Raw genomic sequence first — 19,444 nt, 5'->3', positions numbered from 1 at the left:
TGTGCAGTTTCCAAGCCCTGCGAGACATCCGACTACACAACTGACTTCCATGAAACAGCCATCCTCGAAAGCAAGATCAATTCAGCTACTTGAGTCGCAGCCCAGTCGGAGAACAGTACCATTCACCTGGAACTCTCCCGACTGTCTGCACTCACAGCGAGGCACTTTGCAAGGGATCGCTCTTGCAAAAACACTATAAAACACCGTGACATGACCACAGTCATCCCTGAGGAAGCAACCAATAATGCGGTTCCACAACATTGGGTTCTTTGTAGTCCTTCGCATGTTCTCCCATTCCACCCGGCCAGCCCACATACTATCCAGGAGGCTACCTCCCACCACAAGCAGACCAGGCATTGAAGTGCACTTCGCACGACTTGAAGCAACAACAAGACCACACAATCTCACACGTGGCATGAGATTATCGATACTCTTTATTCAACTTGGGATAGTTAGGCGTCACGCCTATACTGCCCTAACGACGTGTCATGGGCCAGACACGCGCGTTCTCGCTTGTCTGTTACGTACCGCGCCCGCGGTGCCTCGTAGCGGCGGCAACACGGCGAGGCCTGGCGTCAAAAAGTGTCCGGCGGCAACCTCTCCCGTCACTCTCTAGCTGCATACAACTGCAGCGACCCCTTTCGGTCGTGCCAAGGCATCCGGAAAAAGACTGCCCTCGCACTCACGTCGCCGCCTACTCCGCTCCCGTGGATACTCTAACAGGCACAGTGTGTGACTCGAAAACATGCTGAAGCCAAGGCCCCCGACTCCTCGCACAAGCGACTGGCAAAATACTCGTCGAAGCTACCTCCAACGGGGGGAGACAAAAAAAAGAAAAAGCGTGAAACAGAAAGCTACTACTACTCGTCCTACTACTGGCACGCGAATTGGCAGATCATAAGAAACCTCAAAAAAACCGACATCATCGGTTGCTGCCCGCACGAGGTTATCACAAAGTCATTGCACGCCGCTCGTCTACCGAAGAGAGATTGTATAACGGTCGCCGAACGCCGGCCGCTGTGTTGCCGCCGCTGAGAAGAGAGAGACCACGGGCGGGTCGGCCGCCGGGCTGCCTGCTGAGCGCGAACGCCACGTGCCGGGTGCCGCCGACGCTCCTCTAACGGAAAGCGCGCCGCACTCGGCGTGCCTAGCGGTCCGTCGGAGGCGGAGGTGCGTCCCTCCGCCCCCTGTTGTCGTTGCTAGCTGGTCCTCGGGCCTCTCCCCCTCCGTGTGGTGTTGTAGTAGTGGTAAGTGCTACGCCGCCGCCGCTGTTCGGGCGGCGGCCGCGGTGGCCTTGCCCAGCGAGGCGCCAGAGGAGAGGGGAGAGGGCGTACAAAAATAAAGGCAAATAAATAAGCCGGAGGAGGAGGAGGGGGTGGAGGTGGGGAGAGAGCGGTCATCAGAGGGGGGCGTCGGGGGGAGCCAGCAGCTGGTCGGCCCTCTTGTGGTCGCTCAGGGCCTTGAGCGTGAGCGAGTCCAACGGGAGCTCCGACTTGCGCCGCAGCAGGGGCTTCTCCTTCTTGCCGGGGGCCAGGGGCGTCACCTGTGCAGAAGCATTGGCAAGAGCCCTCAGTCTTGCCACAGAGAACGCACTGGCTGGCATACGCACGTGTGCAGAACAAGCCTATGCGGGCCACGTGCGTAGTCTAGTCCACTTAAAACAATATTAGGCGCCAAGATAATTGCGAGAGAAAAAAAAAAAAAGATGAAACAGAGATCAAGAACATTTTATTCGCATGCAAGCAAAGTCATATTACTAATTTGCAGAAAAGATGCCGGAGTCAGCTTTGTTTGCTTCACGTGAAGATGGCGCACATCTTTTTCAAGCGCATTTATAGGTACTTCAGCTAGTTGAGCGAAAGCACCTAGGCAAAAACGGAATTCCCTGAAAGACTGTGTCACGAGTTGGACCTCCTGCAAGACGCTACCCGAGTAGGCCGCGCAACCACGTCGTCAGAGTCGTCACTATCCCCGCTGTCCACAGCACATATCCATGTAACGACTGCCTCTTCAGTGAGGCACTCGGACATTTCCACAACATCGTCCCCCGACGTCCCTTCCTCGGAAAACTGGGGGCAGTCGAAGAGGCACCCAGTCGAATTCAAAAAACAGAGCACACGTGACACAAAAATTAGTAGTGGCTTAGCTCTGCTATGCCAGGATATACGTAGCGTGAGCTAAGGTTCAGCAGTCCAGTCCAGTCACTACTACTCGCGCATGCTCAGCACGGCTCTTCACGAGCCACGCGAAACGGCTATCAAGCGGCTCCGGTGCAGTGCCAGACTTGGCTACTGCACAATTGAGGCGCACACCAGAGCACACGCAGGCGCCAGTGCGTCTGCCGCAGCTATGACGCAACACAAGCCAATCCAATGTCTCTCGCGCTTGCGCAGAACGGCCCTTCACGGCACACGCGAAACTGCTCAACCTCGGCCAGTGCAGCTTACGCTACAAAAAGCGAACGCGCAAGCGAGCGGCGCCGCGATTTCGCGAGCGAGCGCGGGGGTGCTGCCGATGCGCGGTGCTGGGAGGGGGTCCGAAAAAAAAAAAAAAAAAAAAAACTGCTTTCCTCCTCTCGTCTTGCTCGTAAACGGTGCAGTCGACTCGTTTTCTCAGGTGTGGAAGGGATGCAAGACGCATTGCAGCTCACGGGGCATGCCGTCGGCGCGGTGAGCCGGCGGCAGCTCGCATTTTCAGCATGCGCTGGAGCCAGATTCAATCGTCACTTCCGATATCGCTGCACTGGGGCATTGTAATAAGCGGTTTATTTTACCATAGAAAGCATACGAAAGTGGATGGTGCTATAGTTTGTTCATCGTTATATCAGATACCTTGTTATGAACAGATCGCTGTAAGTTGGCTCAACTGTACGGTACTTCTCAATTTGGATGGTGCTGCTCAAAATGGTCCAACAAAATGACACTTGCTGCTTTGGGCTCCAACACTTTCTGTTCCATTTATTGGAAGGGTTCACCAACGAAGGACACCAGAATTTCCTTCGAGCCAAACAGCACACTGCTGGGAACGGGATTTCGGGCGGAGGTCTATGCAACACCACGCCAATGTGTTACACCACTGGCTCACTATCATCATTTAAGTCTGCTGCAGGACAAAGGCCTCTGCAATTGACCTCCAACAAACAAGCAAATCCTGCCCTACACTTTCTTCTTTGTTGCACCAGAATTACGTCACTGCACAGAGTGCAAGTGCTGCCTGCTCTGGAAGCGGCCGTCATCCTGGATACCCACGAGGCTAGACTAGGTGAGTGAAACTATGCTAGGAAAGCTCTTAGGGACACAAATAGCACTCCCTCACCAGAGAAGGATCTGGCCACCCTAGTGTAGTAGCTGGCCCACACCTCCTACGACTGACCAAATTAAAAAACCAACGGAGTTATTAAACCACTACCTTCACAGTTTTGGGCCTTTGCACCCACAAACGTGAGCTGTTTCATTCTTCCAAAGCTTTTCCCTTCCACACAATTTCTTTGCGAATACAGCTGCAGGAATGAAATTCGCGTGCAGTCAGCTCTGCAACTGTCTAGCGAATTCGTGGTTCGCGCAACTAACTTGGCAACCCATGCAGCGCGTCAACGGCACCCACCTCCCTGGCTTGGCTCTCCAGCCTGTCGTAGAGCATGTCGTCGTCTTCCGGTGGGCTATCGGGTGCCTGGCTGGGGGATCCTATCGGCGGCCGTACCAGCTGGAACTGCACAACGGAGGAGGAGGAAGAAGTATGTATGGAACCTTCGTTTCCGCACACGCAAGGACCGAGCGCCAACAGCGAAGCGAGAGCCCCCGAAACGCACCTGGGGGTTCTTCTCGGCTAGGGACTCTATCCGACTCCAAGCATCCTGTCGTTCCCGCATGCGTAGCTTCTCGCTGCAAGGCAGGGCGCAGTCAAAAAAGCGATCAGAAGGGAGAACACTATCAAGGAGAGAGTAAAACTTGGTGCACACAAACTCTGGCAGTCATAAGGTGCAGTTCAGTGGCGGGCACTGCTTCACAAACGAAACACCCCCAGGGCTGCCACATTCTGATGCAGCAGCAGTCATTTAAACACACACTTCTCAGCTTTTTTTTTTTTTAATGTTAAAGGAACACTGAGACCACCACCTGATCACACCAGTGTCTAATGAGTAGGCCATGCTGACAGTTGTTCCAGCCCACTCTTCATCGTGGAAAGATGGCACGTGCACCAGTAGACTACCTAATAATTGGGTAAACACTGGCTGTGTGTGTTTAACAAATGCCAGGCATGTTTAACCTAACCGTAACCAGCAGGATGCAACAACAGGGCAAAGTACCTCGAGTTTCCTCTCCTTACCAGCTTTTCATGTACACCATAAGCCTCTATACTTCAGCGGGTTAAACTAAAGTAGTAGATACACATCCACAAAGAAAGGACCCACGCATCCACTTCAGCGACCCTTAACAGAACAAGTGCAGTTCTATGGCAGCATTCTGGTGAGCCTTCATTCCCACTCCTGGCAACGGGCTCAGAGATACGAGAAGGAGAAGAAGAAAGGAGAAGACGCTCACATGTGCCGCTCCTGGCGGTAGTTCTGGACGCAGTCGTCGAAGAGCTTCTGGTTCATCTCCATGAGCAGCTTGAGGGCGTTGTAGACGAGCCCGTAGATGGTCTTGTTCCAGTGGGCGCGCGAGTTGCGGTACAGGGCGGGGAACACGATGGGCAGCAGGGCGGCCGCGTTGTCGCTCACCAGGCTCATGACGTACTCGTTGTTCCAGTAGTACAGGGCCCGCTCGGCCACCTGGAAGTGGGGCGAGGCCACGCAGCGCGCCAGCTGCCGGAACAGGGGCACCATCACCTTGGCAAACTCGGCCGGCTCGATCACGTCCAGGATCTCCTCCAGCTCGTTCAGGAACATCACCTCCTTCGGGGAGTGCACCTGAATGCAGCACCGAAAGCGTCGCCCCCTCTCATCGAGTGGCACACAACTGAAGCTGAAGGTCCACATACAGTGTACCATCTCAACATCCGCCTCACTTCAACCCGTCCTAAGGGTATGCGCAAGCATCATCACCGCATCATCGCCTCACCATCGTCACAGGAGGCTACCCTCACAGACCATGACCCCTCTCTAGAAGAACTATGCCACGTAGCAGAGGACGCTGCATTGCCCCGAAGTGATGCGCTTGCCCAGTTGGCCGTTTAGCAACTAAAGTTATCTCTTTCTCCAAAGGCCTCTATATTTGTCTTTTTGGGCTGCTCAGAACTGCTCTAACGCAGCTCCATATTTTATTGGCAAGTAAAAATTTCGTGCTACCCAACAAGTTCCCAAGAGCAAGTGACAGGGAGTTACATTCCTCAGTGCTGCGATTTCCCAGCTGCTACGTTGTTTCTGTCTAGTGTCGGCGCAGCTCGCATAGAGTCCCATGCATTAAAATCCTCACTGGTACATGATGGTTTAGAGTACGTTCCCGGATCATTCGTCGCAATCCGACACTCCGAACCCGCCCAGGTAACATGCGCGGACCACCATTTTGATGTCTGACGAACCCTGGCCAGGCTTGGCTTCGAAACTGACTGAATGAATCGCACGCGGTTGCAATTCGTCACCACTAGATGGCCCTACGTTACTCCATGCTATCACCCTCATCACTGCGCTTACAATGAAGGTTTCCCTTCGGAAGGCCGGTAGTGCATGTTCGCCATAAAAGCCCCACCGTAAGAATGGCACGCGCGCTCGTCGTCACAGTGCACTTCAAGCTTTGAGAACCCCGTTGAACTAGCAAATGCGAACTTTGTCGTGCCTTGATGGCGTCGCGAAAACGGGAGGCGCTTTCCTGTCAGGAAAAGCTTGACGTGCTAAACGCAGAAGACAAGCAGCCAGTGCGGAAGACAGTCGACATCGCTAGGGACCTTGCATTGCCACGCGTGGTGCTGTCCAGCCATTACAAAAAGCATCAATCCTACATTTGAGTTCTTTAAGGTTTGAAAGCCAAAGTTGCTACATTGGTTTCGTTCATTTTGAAGGTTTCCTCACTGCTGCATTTTCCCAGTTATGTTTTTGTTTTACCAGTCTGGTGAAAAACGTATGAACGGGGTTCCACTGTAGTTGAGAGTTTGTGCCTTTCTGTCCGTTGCACCCTTCATACGTTTTTTAACCTTCTGAACACCCAGATCAATCGAGATCACTCAGGGTAAACATTGCTCTACATACCTGTTGGGAAAGAGCGAGTCTACAAGACCATTCAATCCACTGGAGCCAAATCCCACCGTATAAACCGGAATATAGGTCGAGTTTTTTCCCAAAAAAATCCGCACAAAAGTCACTCCTCGTCTTATATAGCGGTCATTGGCAGAATGTAAATAGTTGTCTGGCAACCATGTGCTAATGTAGTCCGTCGTCATCGCCAATCGTGTCGGACTGCGCTCTCGCACTATCAGGCCTTTATTTGATTTCGCTTTTCTCTAGTTTTTAGTCTTTTACTCGTCTATTGTGCGTGCGTGCATACATTTCTGTACGTCTCTGTTCCGAGATGAGTGGCGGCAGTCGACACCAGTTCACCGCGGCAATTAAGGTGACGGCGATTGAGTCACCGAGCAGAATGGGAATATGGCGGCGTAACGCCAGTATGCAGTACTGGCGGAGCCAGAAAGCTAAGCTGTGCACGTGCAACCCCCGAAACCAATCGTTCCGTGGACGTCAAGCGGTGCACCCCGAGTTGGAGAACAAAGTGGCGGACTTCGTCCGGGAACTTCGCTCCCGATCGCTCCGGAGGCCATGCGCGGACCGGCTCCGCGAACTGTACAATGAGTGGATAGCCGGCGACAACAAAAAGACCTATACGGACCGGTTGCGACCGTGTCAAGCTGGGTGTCCTTCTCTGGGCAGTCGCTGCCCGACGACATGGTTACACGAGCGTTCAGGAAGTGCTCCGTCAGCAACGCGCCTGATGGCATGGAAGATGACAGTGCGAAGCAGTCATCCTCGGACGACTCTGAGAGCTCGGACGAGTGACTTCGGCAGGCATAGTGAGTGGCAGTGACGGACGGGCGTCGAAAATATAGACATTGTGAGTGCGCTTCTGTGCCGAATTATTTTTTTTGTCAACTTTTCCCACCTCAAGGTAGGGGGTCGACCTATAATCCGGTTTATACGGTACTCACAGCCCGCAGCCCATCAAAAGCCACTTTTGACACATGCCACTTGGATTAGAGGGGAGCACATATGCAGAGTCTGAGAGAATCAATCATCACCATCATCAGCCCCTCTGTGTCCGGCCATTGAAGGACAAAAGTCTCTTCCATGTTCCTCCCCCCACCTGTCTTGCAATGCCATCGCCCATTCTTTGCCAGCGAATTTCCTCATTTCATGAGACATTAGCATCTGCTTACAACAGTTGGTAAAGTCGCAGAATTGTAACATACCACACTACATTTATCTAGATAGTCCTCCACAATACCGTAATGTTTGCAAGAAAAGAAAAAAAACCCAGTTGTTTCTTTTTATGATAAAACCTACTTTCCTGTGCATGGAAATAAAAGTAGACTGACAGTTTGTAAAACTGATCCCTTGCTAAAAAGAAGATATAAACAAAAACTAAAATTGTAAAATTAAGAACGTCATATCGTTCCAGTGGTAAATATCAGTAGACCCGCAAGCAGCGACAAGCTACCGTCCGCACATGATTTCGCAGTACACCCTGGGCAAAACTTCAAAGCCTGGCAAAGCGCTTGCAAAAGGTCACAAACAACACAGCAGCCTGATATGCGCTTGTCAAACGAGCATATGTTTGTGAAACACATTGTCAAACTGGCACATGCAGCAAAATACGAAAGGGCGGGGAGCAATCCCTTTCACGGAAAAAAAGAAACTAGTCTTTTGAAATGTGATTCAGCCTCAAAGTGGTTTTTATCAAGGTCAATAAAGGTTTCCCGATACTATCTCTCGGCAAATTTCATTCAGTCACTTTTAAGAGGGGACATGGCTCTTTAAACAATTTCTCTTAATTTTTAAGTAAACTCTGTGCGACTTGCCAGTCTTACTGCTTTTTTTCCCCACTGATTTCAAATATGCCATTGTTTTTGGAGTCCCTCAATTCCCAAGATAGCTAGCCATTTTTCGATGAACAATAGACAAAACAGTGCTGGCCATGAAACTAACCTTTATATCTTCCAATACCACAAGCCCTGGTGAATGCAATAAGAGGATCAGTTTTTGATGCACCTCTTGGAATTGTATGTATGTTTGTGTTTATTGGCACAAGGGTATCTAAGACCAAAGAGTGCCAAAACTATGTTACATGGTCCTTCAATTGTCAGGTTTAATCATAAAACAAGTATGAGATGAGTGTGATACATTCTAAAATATTGCATATATGGATGTAGAGGGCCCATAGATTAAAACACGGAGATGTTCATAATGGCTGATGAAGCGGATTATGGAAGCGTGACTGCAGATCGAGCCAAGCGGGCTCCCCCGTGCGAACCAAGGAAGGCTCTAATGTCACGCACTGTATGAAATAAGTTTCAAAAAATTGATGTCTGCAAGAAAACTTAAAAGACATTTGTCTGTAAACAGAGGTTCATCTTCTGAAAACAGTGACGGATGTAGCTGAATGTTGTAGCTATAGATTTTAGGAAAGTGCCGTTTTTCTGGCCTCATTGCAGGATGTGCACTCAATTAATACATGGAGGATGGAGAGCCGTTCCCCACACTAGTCACAAACTGGTGGGAGTGTGCCATTTAAAAGATATGCGTGTGTTCAGGGCACAAGTGTGAACAAGTTCCCTTGACCCACAAAAGTGCAATTGAATGTTTTTTTAACTACATTTGAGATCACCACTTTCAGTTGAGATCACCAATCAAAACTAATGTCTGTGTCGTGAATTTCATAATTTGAAATACCAGTTTTACCGCTACAATAAAATAGCAAGTTTCAGGCATAAAAAAAATCTTGCAATATCATTTTCCAGCAGATTTACTCGTAAACACCGAGTTTTGCAAAAACTGGTCCCATTTTTAAAAGTTTAAGTCAATGTACTTTGTGCTTAAGGGGGGACGTGGCTTCTACGTTTTTATTTCTTAGTATATTTTGACGAAAATTGAAACAGCATCTGGAAACACTTTTGCGATAACACCATAAAAATTTCAAAATATTTTGAAAATGTTTTTTCATTTATGAAATTTTCTTTCTGTTCACTTTGTATTGAGCATGAGCGGCTCATAATTCAAAGTACTTTGCATTCCCAAATGAATGGACAAGGTCGTGACACTCTTGAATTTTTTTTAATTTACATTTTTTTTTTTTTTTAGTTTTTCAGTCTTCTAGAGGTGAATGTGCGACAGCATATCTACCAACCTGGTAATTCGTAAAACCCGCGAAACTGTTTTTTTTTAAGGGTTAACGTTCTGTGACAACCATTCTCACGTGTTCACAACCATAACTGAAAACCATCAGTCTTGAAGAGTAATGAGCAACAACTCCAATGGGCGTGATCGCTGACGCTCAATGGAATGTTGAGTTCGACTAAAAAGGCATTCTGCACAAACCACACTGAAGTCCCCATCAGCACACACAAAAGGTGTCAGGCTTTGTTGGTTGTCTGTGACTTTGGTGCTTTTTCGAGGCGATGTGAGCCAGGATGTCAGACTTACCGCCATGCGAAAGGTTTACATGTGCAAATTCCACGCTTCTCTCCTGTCTTCAAAACGGCACTAAGCAAGAAAATTCTGACGTGCACGATTTCAAGAACACTGGTAATACTGTCGTGGCTTAGAGCCAGCCATTGTGGTGTGAAGCAACTACCGCGGTCGTACCCCCAGTCGTATAGCATCGAACGCAGCAGTCATACAAAGCGCAACGCGAACACAGAAGTCCTAACCGGCCTACGAACAATGTGCTGTAAACAGGCTTGCTGAGGTGGTAGCAAGTTTTGGATATGGATGTGTAGCCCTTCCCGAGAAAACAACAACAAAAATAGCAGCTTCTGCTGATGACAAAGTGCGTATTTCTCTCTCGTGACGGCACAAAGAACCACAGTGTTGTTTTAATAATGTTCCCCTTCGCTCGAAAAACAGAATATTTCCCGTAAAACTTCCCGCAAGATTCGTAAAATAGTAAGACGGATCGAAATTTGTACATCTTATGGAAAATTCGGAAGAGTTGGCAGGTATGACAACAGGCACGCTGACTGTGAACGACTACTTGAATAAAAAATTCACAAAAAGTAAACCTGGAAAACCAAAGGTGTCACGACCTGAACTGTTGATCAAGGAATGTAATGCAAAAAAATGGAATCAAAATAGTTCTAGTGGTGACAAAGAAATCACTGGAGCAAGTGAGCAGGTGGCAAAAAAAAACTGTTTCCGAAGTTGCAACGGCTTCCGAAGTTGCAACATAGGTTTCACTTATCAAAAGTCGTCAGGGTTGTAGCCTTTCATGTCCTTTTGAACATAGGCCTTCTGGAAGGCCTTGCCTTGAAATTGGAGTGCCTTTTACAGCCTTTTTCTTTCCACAAAACATCATTTTCAGCTCCTCTGTGAACAGTACATAGCCCGGTTTGCAGACCAAATGGAGGGTGAGATGGCTTTCAATGCAAAGGAAGTTAGCTGGTTGGCTGTATCGCACTGGACAACTTTGCAGTGTCGTCACCATGGCAACAAGTAAAGCACTCTCTTTTTTTACTTAAATTTGAAAACTGAGTTTTGGCTTCTTTTATGTTTTATAACCTTGCCTGAAGCAGCAACTTCGAACTCGTACTTGCAGGTGTTCACTGCCAAAAATTTACATACCACAAGGATGCAAATGAGCTACTTTGAAGCTGCACAAATCCAACTTCAATGCATGAACATTTTTTTAGTACTTTTGACATTCAGGGCATTCAATATTCCTCACAGCACAGCCAATGTGCACTAAACTATGGATGAATACATAGGTATTAATGATTTAATCAATCAGTTAAATGCTGCAACAGTAAGGTACATTTTTAATGCCGTGAACACGTTTTTATTCCGAAATCAGACCTGTTTGCATGATTATTAGAAGCGCACGGAAAACATTGCCCCAGAAAGGCGATATGGCTGGCGCGCATCGCGGCGCAAGTTCCCCGCAACATATCATACTTTATCTCCGATATGGCTGGTCAGGTCGCTTTTAAGATTAAATCTAACGTCGCAGGCATTAATTACAACTGCTGGCATTCAATCGTAACTGGTTGCACAGTCAGGTATTATGCTCTACCGTGAACAGTTAGAGCGTCAGACCAAGAACATCAGCTGTTGGTGCGTTTGCCGTTTCTTTCCCAAGGCTAGAGTACAAAGTCCACTGTAAAACATAGCAAAGCAATAACTAAGTGTGTAAACATAGCAAATCAGATTAAAAGTTCCCTTTGCGAGGTGCAATCACAATTGCGCACACCGCGTTTCACCCTCCGAGGTAACGCACACTATGAAGTGTCCGATGACCTCCGCCTTTCGAGCCACGCAACTACCTGTAATCTGGCTCGCAATATCAGGAATTCCCATCGCCATAATGTCCGTGTTGATTACCACAGCAGATAAAATGACTGTACAGAACCATGGTCAAGCGAAGCAGCGAAAAATGCACTCAAACACACACTACGCAGTTCAGGCAGTTGCCATCTTGAGTTGTCGCAGCGACGCCCAATCAGGAGGGCCGTTTCATCGCGCGCCAACCGGAGGGCCAATCGTGCTTCAGCATGTATTTCTGGCTTCGTTTGTGCGTCTTTCTGTTTCTGCCATTCATGCGTTCATGAATGAATACAGATAAAAGAGACGACCGAAACCGGAAAGGGGATCGCTTGGCTGATATAATGGTACCAAAATGGCCGCACTCAGTGGCAATGTTGCGGAGATACAGCGCTTTAAAGATTGCCTTTTGTTTTTACCACCTTTTGTGCTATTTTGTCAACACGGCTGGTAACAGTTTTCTTTTTTTTTTTTTTTTTTAGCGCATACGGGTGAAGAGGGCCTGGACTGGCCAACCAAGGCCAGGGCGTTCCGGACTAAGGACACCCCCCACCGGGCAGGTGCCCTAACAGCAGCACCAGCGCTCGTGGAATAAACATTTATTCCTCCTCGTCCTCCTCCTCCCTACACCACTTTGTGACTGTGTTTGTCGGAAAAACTTTGCAGACGCGCAGACTAGAAAACAAAGAAGCCGAATAAGTGGTTTTCAAGAAAACATTCTCGTCATTATTCCGAAGTTGAAAGCCGCGTCCCCCCCCCCCCCCCCTAATTACTTCAGTGTACTGAGGCAAGCTGCACCCAGGCTGCGCCCATATATACAATGAAGAAACCAAAAGTAGTTTGGCATGCTTAGGTCCAGAGTAAGACTCGATAACAGTGTAAGGGCCAAAAGGGGAATGAATGACCATTCCTACTCAACAATTTTGCTGGGTTTTAATATTCCTATTCACCATGCACCCATCAGATATGCCGACAGAATGCTGGATTACGGCGCTCATTTTGCTGGATTCTCTCAATGGCAAAATGAAATGAAAGACTTCACAGCAGACACACAATGAACCAAAGCGCAGGCACTACAGGTATGACCCTGACCTCATGGTAGAAATCTTAGGGGAACGTTCCCTTATTGCGATTCACAACTATAGTGAGATGCTCTGGCAACAACATGTCAGCTCAGAATGTCAGATAACCTCTTTGCAACTAAAGTCAACTAAAAAGAAATGGCATGGTAAAAGAAGTAAAAGAAATAAAGGGGTACAAGTAGCGGTCCTTGCGAAATCTCCCAACCTAGAGCCAGAACTTGAGCATGGCCGCTACAACGATCTTCTCGCAATTAAAATAAACTAAGCATAACTAGCAATCTTAGTAGAAGAAACAAAACAAAACAACCAAGAAAGAAGGAAGGAAAGTAAGCGGAAAATAAAGATAAGAGGAACAAGTAGCAGTTCCTGTGCCGCCACCCCACCCCCCTAACCTTGCACAGGGACAGTGCAAGAGGCTCAGTGATGTTTTCGTACCGTAATTACCCGATTCTAACGCGCACTTTTTTTCCGGAAAAATAGTTAGAATCAGATACGATACCGAAACAACGGAAATTTTGTCCCACCCATTGCCAAAGCTTCTAGAAATGATTTTTTGGACGCAGGAAACAGGCGCCTAGGCTTTTCTATCGGCATTCACACAAATCATCAAATCGGTCCACTTGCGCGCGTGATAACAGCAATGGCAGCAGTGGCTCTCACGCGTTCAAAACGAGTGATCGGCTGAAGCGTGCGCCTCTGGAGAAGCTCGCGGGATGGGCGTGTGAGGTGTGGGCCACGATCCCATCGACCATGGTTGAACATTCGTTCAGAAGTGTGGCATCGCGAACGCGCTTCACGGCACCGAGGACGAGATGTTGTGGTCAGTGGAGAACGACGAGGAGTGAGATTACTTCGGGAAATAAATCGCCCGTTTCTCTCGCATTCGTTTTTGTTGCTCAATTTCCGTGCAAGTTACAATCAGAGGTGCAAGTTTTTTCGTTTTTTTTTTTGCCAGGAAAATCGGGTGCGCGTTATCGTGGGCGTGTTAGAATCGGGTAAGTACGGTAACCAAAGTAAACCAAAAGCACCAGGCATCTTAGTGGAAGAAATACAAAAAAGAAAAAGGTGGAAGGAAGGAAAGCAAGATAGAAAGTGGAGAGGTCACAGTAGCGGCCCTTGCGGCATCCACCCTCCTTGAAGAAGTGAGAACTTCAGCAGAGCACTACATTGTGTTCAGTGAACTTTTCAAAAACAAAGTAATACCTAGCCTTCCTAGCAGAAGGAGGGAAGAGGAGAGGCACGAGTAGGGGTCCCTGTGGCACTCCCCCCCCCTCACCTTGGGCCAGAACTTGAGCAGGGCCAGAATGACGGGCTCGGTGAGGCTGGGCTCCTTCTCGAGGAACTGGACGACACAGTAGGCCAGCTGTGGGTGGTACACGCTCAGCGACTTGACCTTGTGCAGGGGCATGAGCACGCGCAACAGGAACAGCTTGTGCTCCTCCTTCAGGGGCAGCGCAAAGCCGTTGATGATGGAGCCCAGGATCTCGAGCAGCTCCGCCACCCCGTTGTGGTGCTCCGTCTCGTAGATGAAGCGGTAGAACATGTGGTTCACCTGTTTGCGCACGTACGCCCGCAGGCCCAGGAACTTGCCGTAGATGCGGTGCAGCGTCGTCTTCAGGAAGTCCCGCTCCCGCGGGTCCTCCGAGTCGAACAGCTCGAGCAGCTGCAGCACGAACCGCTGGTCCAGGTGCCGCTTGGCCAGCGCGGGCTGGAAGTCCGGGCTCTCGAGGAAGCGCAGGAACAGCTCGTACACCAGCTGGAGGTGCGGCCAGGCCGCCTCGAGCGTGGGCTCGTCCTCCTCGGGGTCAAACTCGGCGCCGTTGGGGTTCGAGGAAGGCGGTAGGGTTCGGAAGACGTTGGCCCCGAACATGTGGATCATCTCCGGGTAGACGGGCTCGGTGAGCACGCCTCGCTGCGAGGTGATGTACTCGACCATCTCGTGCAGCGCCGCCCGCTTCACCTCCTTCCACTTGAGGTCCGACAGCGGATCCGTGACAAAGTCGAACAGCACGCAGCACTGCCGGATTTTCTGCACGGGAGGTGGGGGAAGGGGGCGGCCATTTCACCTGTCGAACATGTACACGACATAGTCCCATATATAGGACCACACATTGAACATATATAGATCGGATGGAGACGTATCTACACACAATTAACCGTTGATGTATACAGGACAGTAGAGGGCGCAACAACGTCCTTTCATCTCATAACACATTTGCCCACAGAGAAACTGTTCACAGACACCCATAACAAGACTCCCCTCGAGGCATTTATCTGTTTTTGAACAGTTCTTTCACCACCTGTTTATTAGCCACCTCTATTGTGCTATGAGCTCCGCTGGGAACTGTCTACAATGGCGACAGTCAGCAAGTCAACTGCACGAGAACTTAATGAACTCGAAACCCACACCAAGCCTACAAAATGCTCCTCCCCTTTCTCAGCTACCATCATCGAGGAACGGCCGCAGTGCAGTTAAATAAGAAACTACACCGAAGAAACACTTCACAAAGCAGTCTCGGTGACCAGCTGCACAGGTCACAAATGCTTGATTTCTTCCTTGAAGTGAGTAGCAATACAAAAAGGTTGTTGCTCTCTCAAGATATACTGTAAAATACTGCTTTAGGGCTGCATTGTCTTACGATATGAAGGCTTGGTTTTTTTTAATGGACACAAATTCTCAACGATGTCAATCTGCATCAAGCTACACACCACTAACCAGTAAACAAAACCACACACCACTATAAGTAATCACACAATAGGGGTACGAGGGTTTGCACACGAAATATACAGAAACACTGCTGTTATCAATCATTTACATTTTCCGCCCTGCTAAATGAGTAAGGTCATTTGCAACCACAATGATTCTAATCCATCCCACCATCCCATCCGTACGTGAACGCAACGCACTTGAGTATGCGTCCCACTAGCAATTGTCTCATTAGCCATGCTGCGAAAATGAATGAATGAATAAAGTTTTCATACACCACCCTGAACGAAGACGACATCGCAGCGTATTGCAGTGTGTTTAACGATTAAGAGGCACAGGTTTGACCAGTTAACCATGTTGGAAACACTGGCTGAAAGTATATTAACGATTAAGAGGCACAGGTTTGACCAGTTAACCATGTTGGAAACACTGGCTGAAAGTATATGCCTCTATGAACCATCTGGAACCATTGCGCAAGTCAGTAAATCCACAGTAGCGACGGCTCGCCACAGGCATGGCGTGTTCAAAATATTAGAACCACGAAAACAAGACACGTGCTCCTGACCTTGAACTGCATCTGGCCTTGGCTAATTAGATCAAAAGCTGGGCTAGGTGACACACAGTTGTCCACTTTTTAAGCAACAACAACAAAAAACCTGCGATACCAACAACACGCGAGCTAAGCGCAGCAATCGAGTGGCCATAAAAACACTTTTTCCACAACCCCCACGCTTCGCACCGGGGCAGCGACCTCGAAAGGGCTATCCTCACCTGGAGGAGGAGATCTTCGCGCTCGGCCAGGGGCGCGTCCTTGAGAGAGGGCAGCTTCTGCAGCTCGCGGTTGTGACTAACGTTGAAACGCGACGAATTCTGTCGCTTCTCCTTGCGCACCCCGCTTCCAGGAGCCGTCGGCACGGCTCCGGCGAGCTTACACTTGGAGACCAAGTTGGCGGGCGGGGGTGCAGACTTCGGGGCACCCCGTGTAGCAGCAGCCGCCGTGTTTCCAACACCACCGCCCGAACCATTGCTGCTGTTGTGAACACTGCTGGCGCCGCTGTTATTGTTGCAAGGCTGGCTCACCTGCGTGGACGCCGAGTAGGACATTCTCACGACACCAAAGCGACAAAAAAACGTCCGCGCACCACCGGCGACAACTTCCTCAAACCGAGCACGTAGTGTTTTTTTTTTCTAGGTCCGACAGTTGCCACGTATCACGGCGTATTGACAAGCGTAGTGCTACTACCTCCCAGGGCGGGGCTGAGAACGGAATCTCAAAGGACGCTGGGTTTGGCTGAAAAGCTGCCCCGGCTGGCTGGCCTGTCAAATTGCACATGGTTTTCCGGACAGGTGGTGCGGGGTCAACACGGACGGACACCCCGCCGAGACGCACCGGGAGGGTCGCGCCGACGCGAGCGGAGAATAAAGAAACGTCAAGCAGCGCTTGCGGCTCCGCGAACGACAGAAGCCCGAGCCCCGCGCGCGCGGAGAGAACACCCGGGCTGCGCAGCCGAGCGGCCGTTCTCTCGGAGTCGCCCGCCATGTTGCGCAGGCGACGGGCGGCCGACAAACACGAGACGCTCGCGCGCGAACGTCCAGCTCACCTCGTCAGCGGCGTCGCTCGCCTCTTTGCCGGTGCCATTCTTGGCCGTCGCGCTGGAGCTGTTGTTTTTCACAGGCACCTGCGAGGGGCCGGAATGGGCGAGCCGAGTTAAGCCTAACGAGCAGCCAAACTGCCAGCGCACGTCCGACGGACGGCCGGCCGTCCGGCTCTCGACGCGGCTGTCAGCGCTCGACCCACCTTTTCTCTGTCAGTCCGATTCGGCATTATTTTATTAACGCTTCACCCGCCATGGGCTAAGTGCAAACTTTGCAGAGCAGTACTCGACACCCGCCAGCGAGTGCGACTACCAACAACTGACGCGATAGGTCCGGGGGGCGCACGTGACCTTTCAATGGCGCAGGCACGCTCGCGTAATCACAAAACAGTCGTGACAGCGCCGTGACGTCACGAGCGCTTGCGGCAACGCTTTGTTGCTGCGCAAAATTTGAACCTCTCAGGAGCGGCGCTTTGCACGACAAACGGCAGAAAAGGACAAACGCATGCCAAAAAGCGACGCCCGCAGAAGCGGTTGTTGCAGACACCTGCTTTTCACCAGCTCGTTAGGACTACTTCGCGCCCTCCCCCGTTTCACCCTTTCCGCGGCGCTTCGCAGCAGCCGCGAACACAGCTGCTCAGCATGCGGCCAGACAAAGACAATGCGGACAGGATCCATCATTTTTATTTACACACGTCTTGGCGATTGCGCGCAGACGCAGGTGCCAGGATAAAAACTGCAGTGTCTTCACTCGGGGCTGCACTGCAAGTTCGTTGCAGATGGGAATCGCGCAGTTGGTTGTCCCCCAATGTTTTTTCCAGGGCGCATGAGGGCAGGGTCACACTGTCCTAGCGAGAGTCTATGATCGTCGTGGGGTCGAGCGATGGAACAGTTAAATTTCTTCTACCCGATGACAGTCGTCGCCTAAGGTCAGGGGGATCATAGCGGTGTGCTGCGCCCGCTGGTTCCGTTTCTCCGGTCGTCGGAAAGTGGAGACTGCGGACTAGACTTGATTGGCCGGCCTCTGCTCTCGGATGCAGCTGCAAATGAGACAACGGAATTGCTTGTCAGACACAAAATTTTCGCATCTTCCGCACTGCACATTTACGCACAATCTTGCCAACACAAACTTCCATTTACTTGAATTTTTAGCCAACTTTAAAAGGAACAGCTCAGTAAATGATGCAGCACGACGACAAAAAAGAGACGATACAAGAACAGACTCGTAACCACAGCGCTGTTACCATGCATCATTTACTAAGCTGCTTGACGACTCTGACCGACTGCCAGATATTTAGTTTTATCATAGCACTAAATTGGTCGATTGGCCGCAACACTCCCAATCCCACTGCAATGGAGGATTCTCCTAGCATCCTCTTTTATAATATTTTGCCCACATTAGACTTTTTTTTTCTTTTTCACTCACGTATGTTGTGCGCAAACATCTAGGAGCATGACACTTTTTTCCGTAAAGGCATACTTCTGCAGGAACTGGCTGGCAGGAGCGATCTGAAGGGTTGACAACTGTTTGTATTAAAAGCTCAAAGAATTACCCCCAAATTGTTGAAGGTAACCTTTTCAGTGCTATTCCATTTCACGAACAAAGGGTACAAAAATATTGGTGCTCAAAAGGTCGTAGCACTGCTTTTTCTCCTGATCTACAGTGCTGTATGCTGATCAGCACATACAAGTCTTAGTGACCACATCACAACTACAAAGTACACTCATGCTCAGCCTAAATGCTTGCACATATATCTGAATGCACAGTCTTTGTCAGAAGGTTCTATGTCATGCCAGAAGTCTTCCCTTTTGAGTGACACTGAAATCTTTTACACCACAAGGTTGGTGAAAGCAAGCCTTTTTTTTTTTTTTACTGTCATCAAATAGCTCAATCACACTTGAAGGTTAAGCTTTTGCTTCGAATTCTCTGTGTTGCAGAAACATTTTGCAAAACCTAGCAATCTATACATTTGCCGACACAGACAAATGAACTTGCCGTGCTTGTTCTAACTCCCGGATAATTACTACAAATGACTTCTTATTTGCTAGCTCAATATTCCATGAATCCAACCATATTCTGGAGTAGTACATAGGAACTGAATTTTGCGAGAAACGGGGCCCGGAAAACATAGCATGCTGCAGAAAACTTCACCCACTTTTCCGTAATGATGTGTCCAGACGCTAGTTATGCACGGTCTTCAATGTCAGGGACTGTACAAACTACTGACACGCCTACATGTCAACAATAAGTTCGGGGAAACCTTCCTTAGTTGAGACAAAAGAGCCGCAGTGTGAACAGCTTCCAGTCAGTGCAGCTTTATTCGGGTGCCGCCAAGAGGGACCACTTTATGAGGATGCGAAAAGAGAAGCAAAAGTTGGCCTGTTGCCAAGGGAATGACAGGGGCTCCAAAGGCCCCTTCCTGTCGCCTTCCAGCCACACACTGGTGCGTTAAGGGAAAGCCTGTCAACACAAATAAAGGAAGCCGCCAGCGGTCGATAGATCCAGTGTTCAACTTGGTGCAAACGGTATATCTTGAACGTGTTTGTTGCAGCGCCCTTTTGGTTCTCAGCGAGGCATAATTTCATGTATCCGGGCCCGTCA

At 49.5% G+C, this 19,444-nt stretch overlaps 2 protein-coding genes across 3 annotated transcripts in view; both read right to left on the bottom strand.

Annotated features, from left to right (window-relative positions):
- Positions 1-416: 416 nt before the first annotated feature.
- LOC144143348 (serine/threonine-protein phosphatase 2A 56 kDa regulatory subunit gamma isoform-like) lies at positions 417-17,206 on the bottom strand. Of its 2 annotated transcripts, XM_077675117.1 has the most exons (8): positions 17,046-17,206; positions 16,849-16,926; positions 16,019-16,327; positions 13,817-14,569; positions 4,542-4,909; positions 3,809-3,881; positions 3,604-3,708; positions 417-1,543 (listed from the first exon to the last, which is right to left on the bottom strand). In XM_077675117.1, the coding sequence occupies exons 1-8, from the start codon at positions 17,070-17,072 to the stop codon at positions 1,400-1,402; spliced, it is 1,857 nt and encodes a 618-aa protein (XP_077531243.1). In that variant the 5' UTR covers positions 17,073-17,206; the 3' UTR covers positions 417-1,399. The 2 variants fall into 2 exon arrangements, with proteins under 2 accessions (XP_077531243.1, XP_077531242.1); XM_077675116.1 differs by lacking the exons at positions 16,849-16,926; positions 17,046-17,206 and adding an exon at positions 16,491-16,802.
- A 302-nt stretch (positions 17,207-17,508) lies between these two features.
- Positions 17,509-19,444, bottom strand: part of LOC144143345 (uncharacterized) — a 32,790-nt gene continuing 30,854 nt past the window's right edge. Inside the window, exon 20 of the mRNA XM_077675113.1 lies at positions 17,509-17,882. Within this exon, the coding sequence (XP_077531239.1) occupies positions 17,782-17,882 (101 nt within the window). The 3' untranslated portion in view covers positions 17,509-17,781. The remainder of the gene's footprint in view (positions 17,883-19,444) is intronic.

The sequence above is a fragment of the Haemaphysalis longicornis genome, unplaced genomic scaffold (genome assembly GCF_048455015.1).
Source record: "Haemaphysalis longicornis isolate Haplotype H1 unplaced genomic scaffold, Haemaphysalis longicornis Haplotype H1 scaffold_6, whole genome shotgun sequence".
Taxonomy (NCBI): domain Eukaryota; kingdom Metazoa; phylum Arthropoda; class Arachnida; order Ixodida; family Ixodidae; genus Haemaphysalis; species Haemaphysalis longicornis.
Note: the sequence above shows the minus strand (reverse complement) of the source record. Positions and strands in the feature narration are given on the sequence as shown.

Bases quoted from the DNA above. Each gene is read 5' to 3' on its own strand.
- LOC144143348 (XM_077675116.1), bottom strand. From the start codon at position 16,787: ATGGCGGGCGACTCCGAGAGAACGGCCGCTCGGCTGCGCAGCCCGGGT. The intron at 16,328-16,490 runs GTAGTAGCACTA...GCGTCCACGCAG, and splicing joins TCTCAGCCCCGCCCTGGGAG to GTGAGCCAGCCTTGCAACAA. The intron at 3,882-4,541 runs GTGAGCGTCTTC...CCTGCCTTGCAG, and splicing joins TACCGCCAGGAGCGGCACAT to CGAGAAGCTACGCATGCGGG.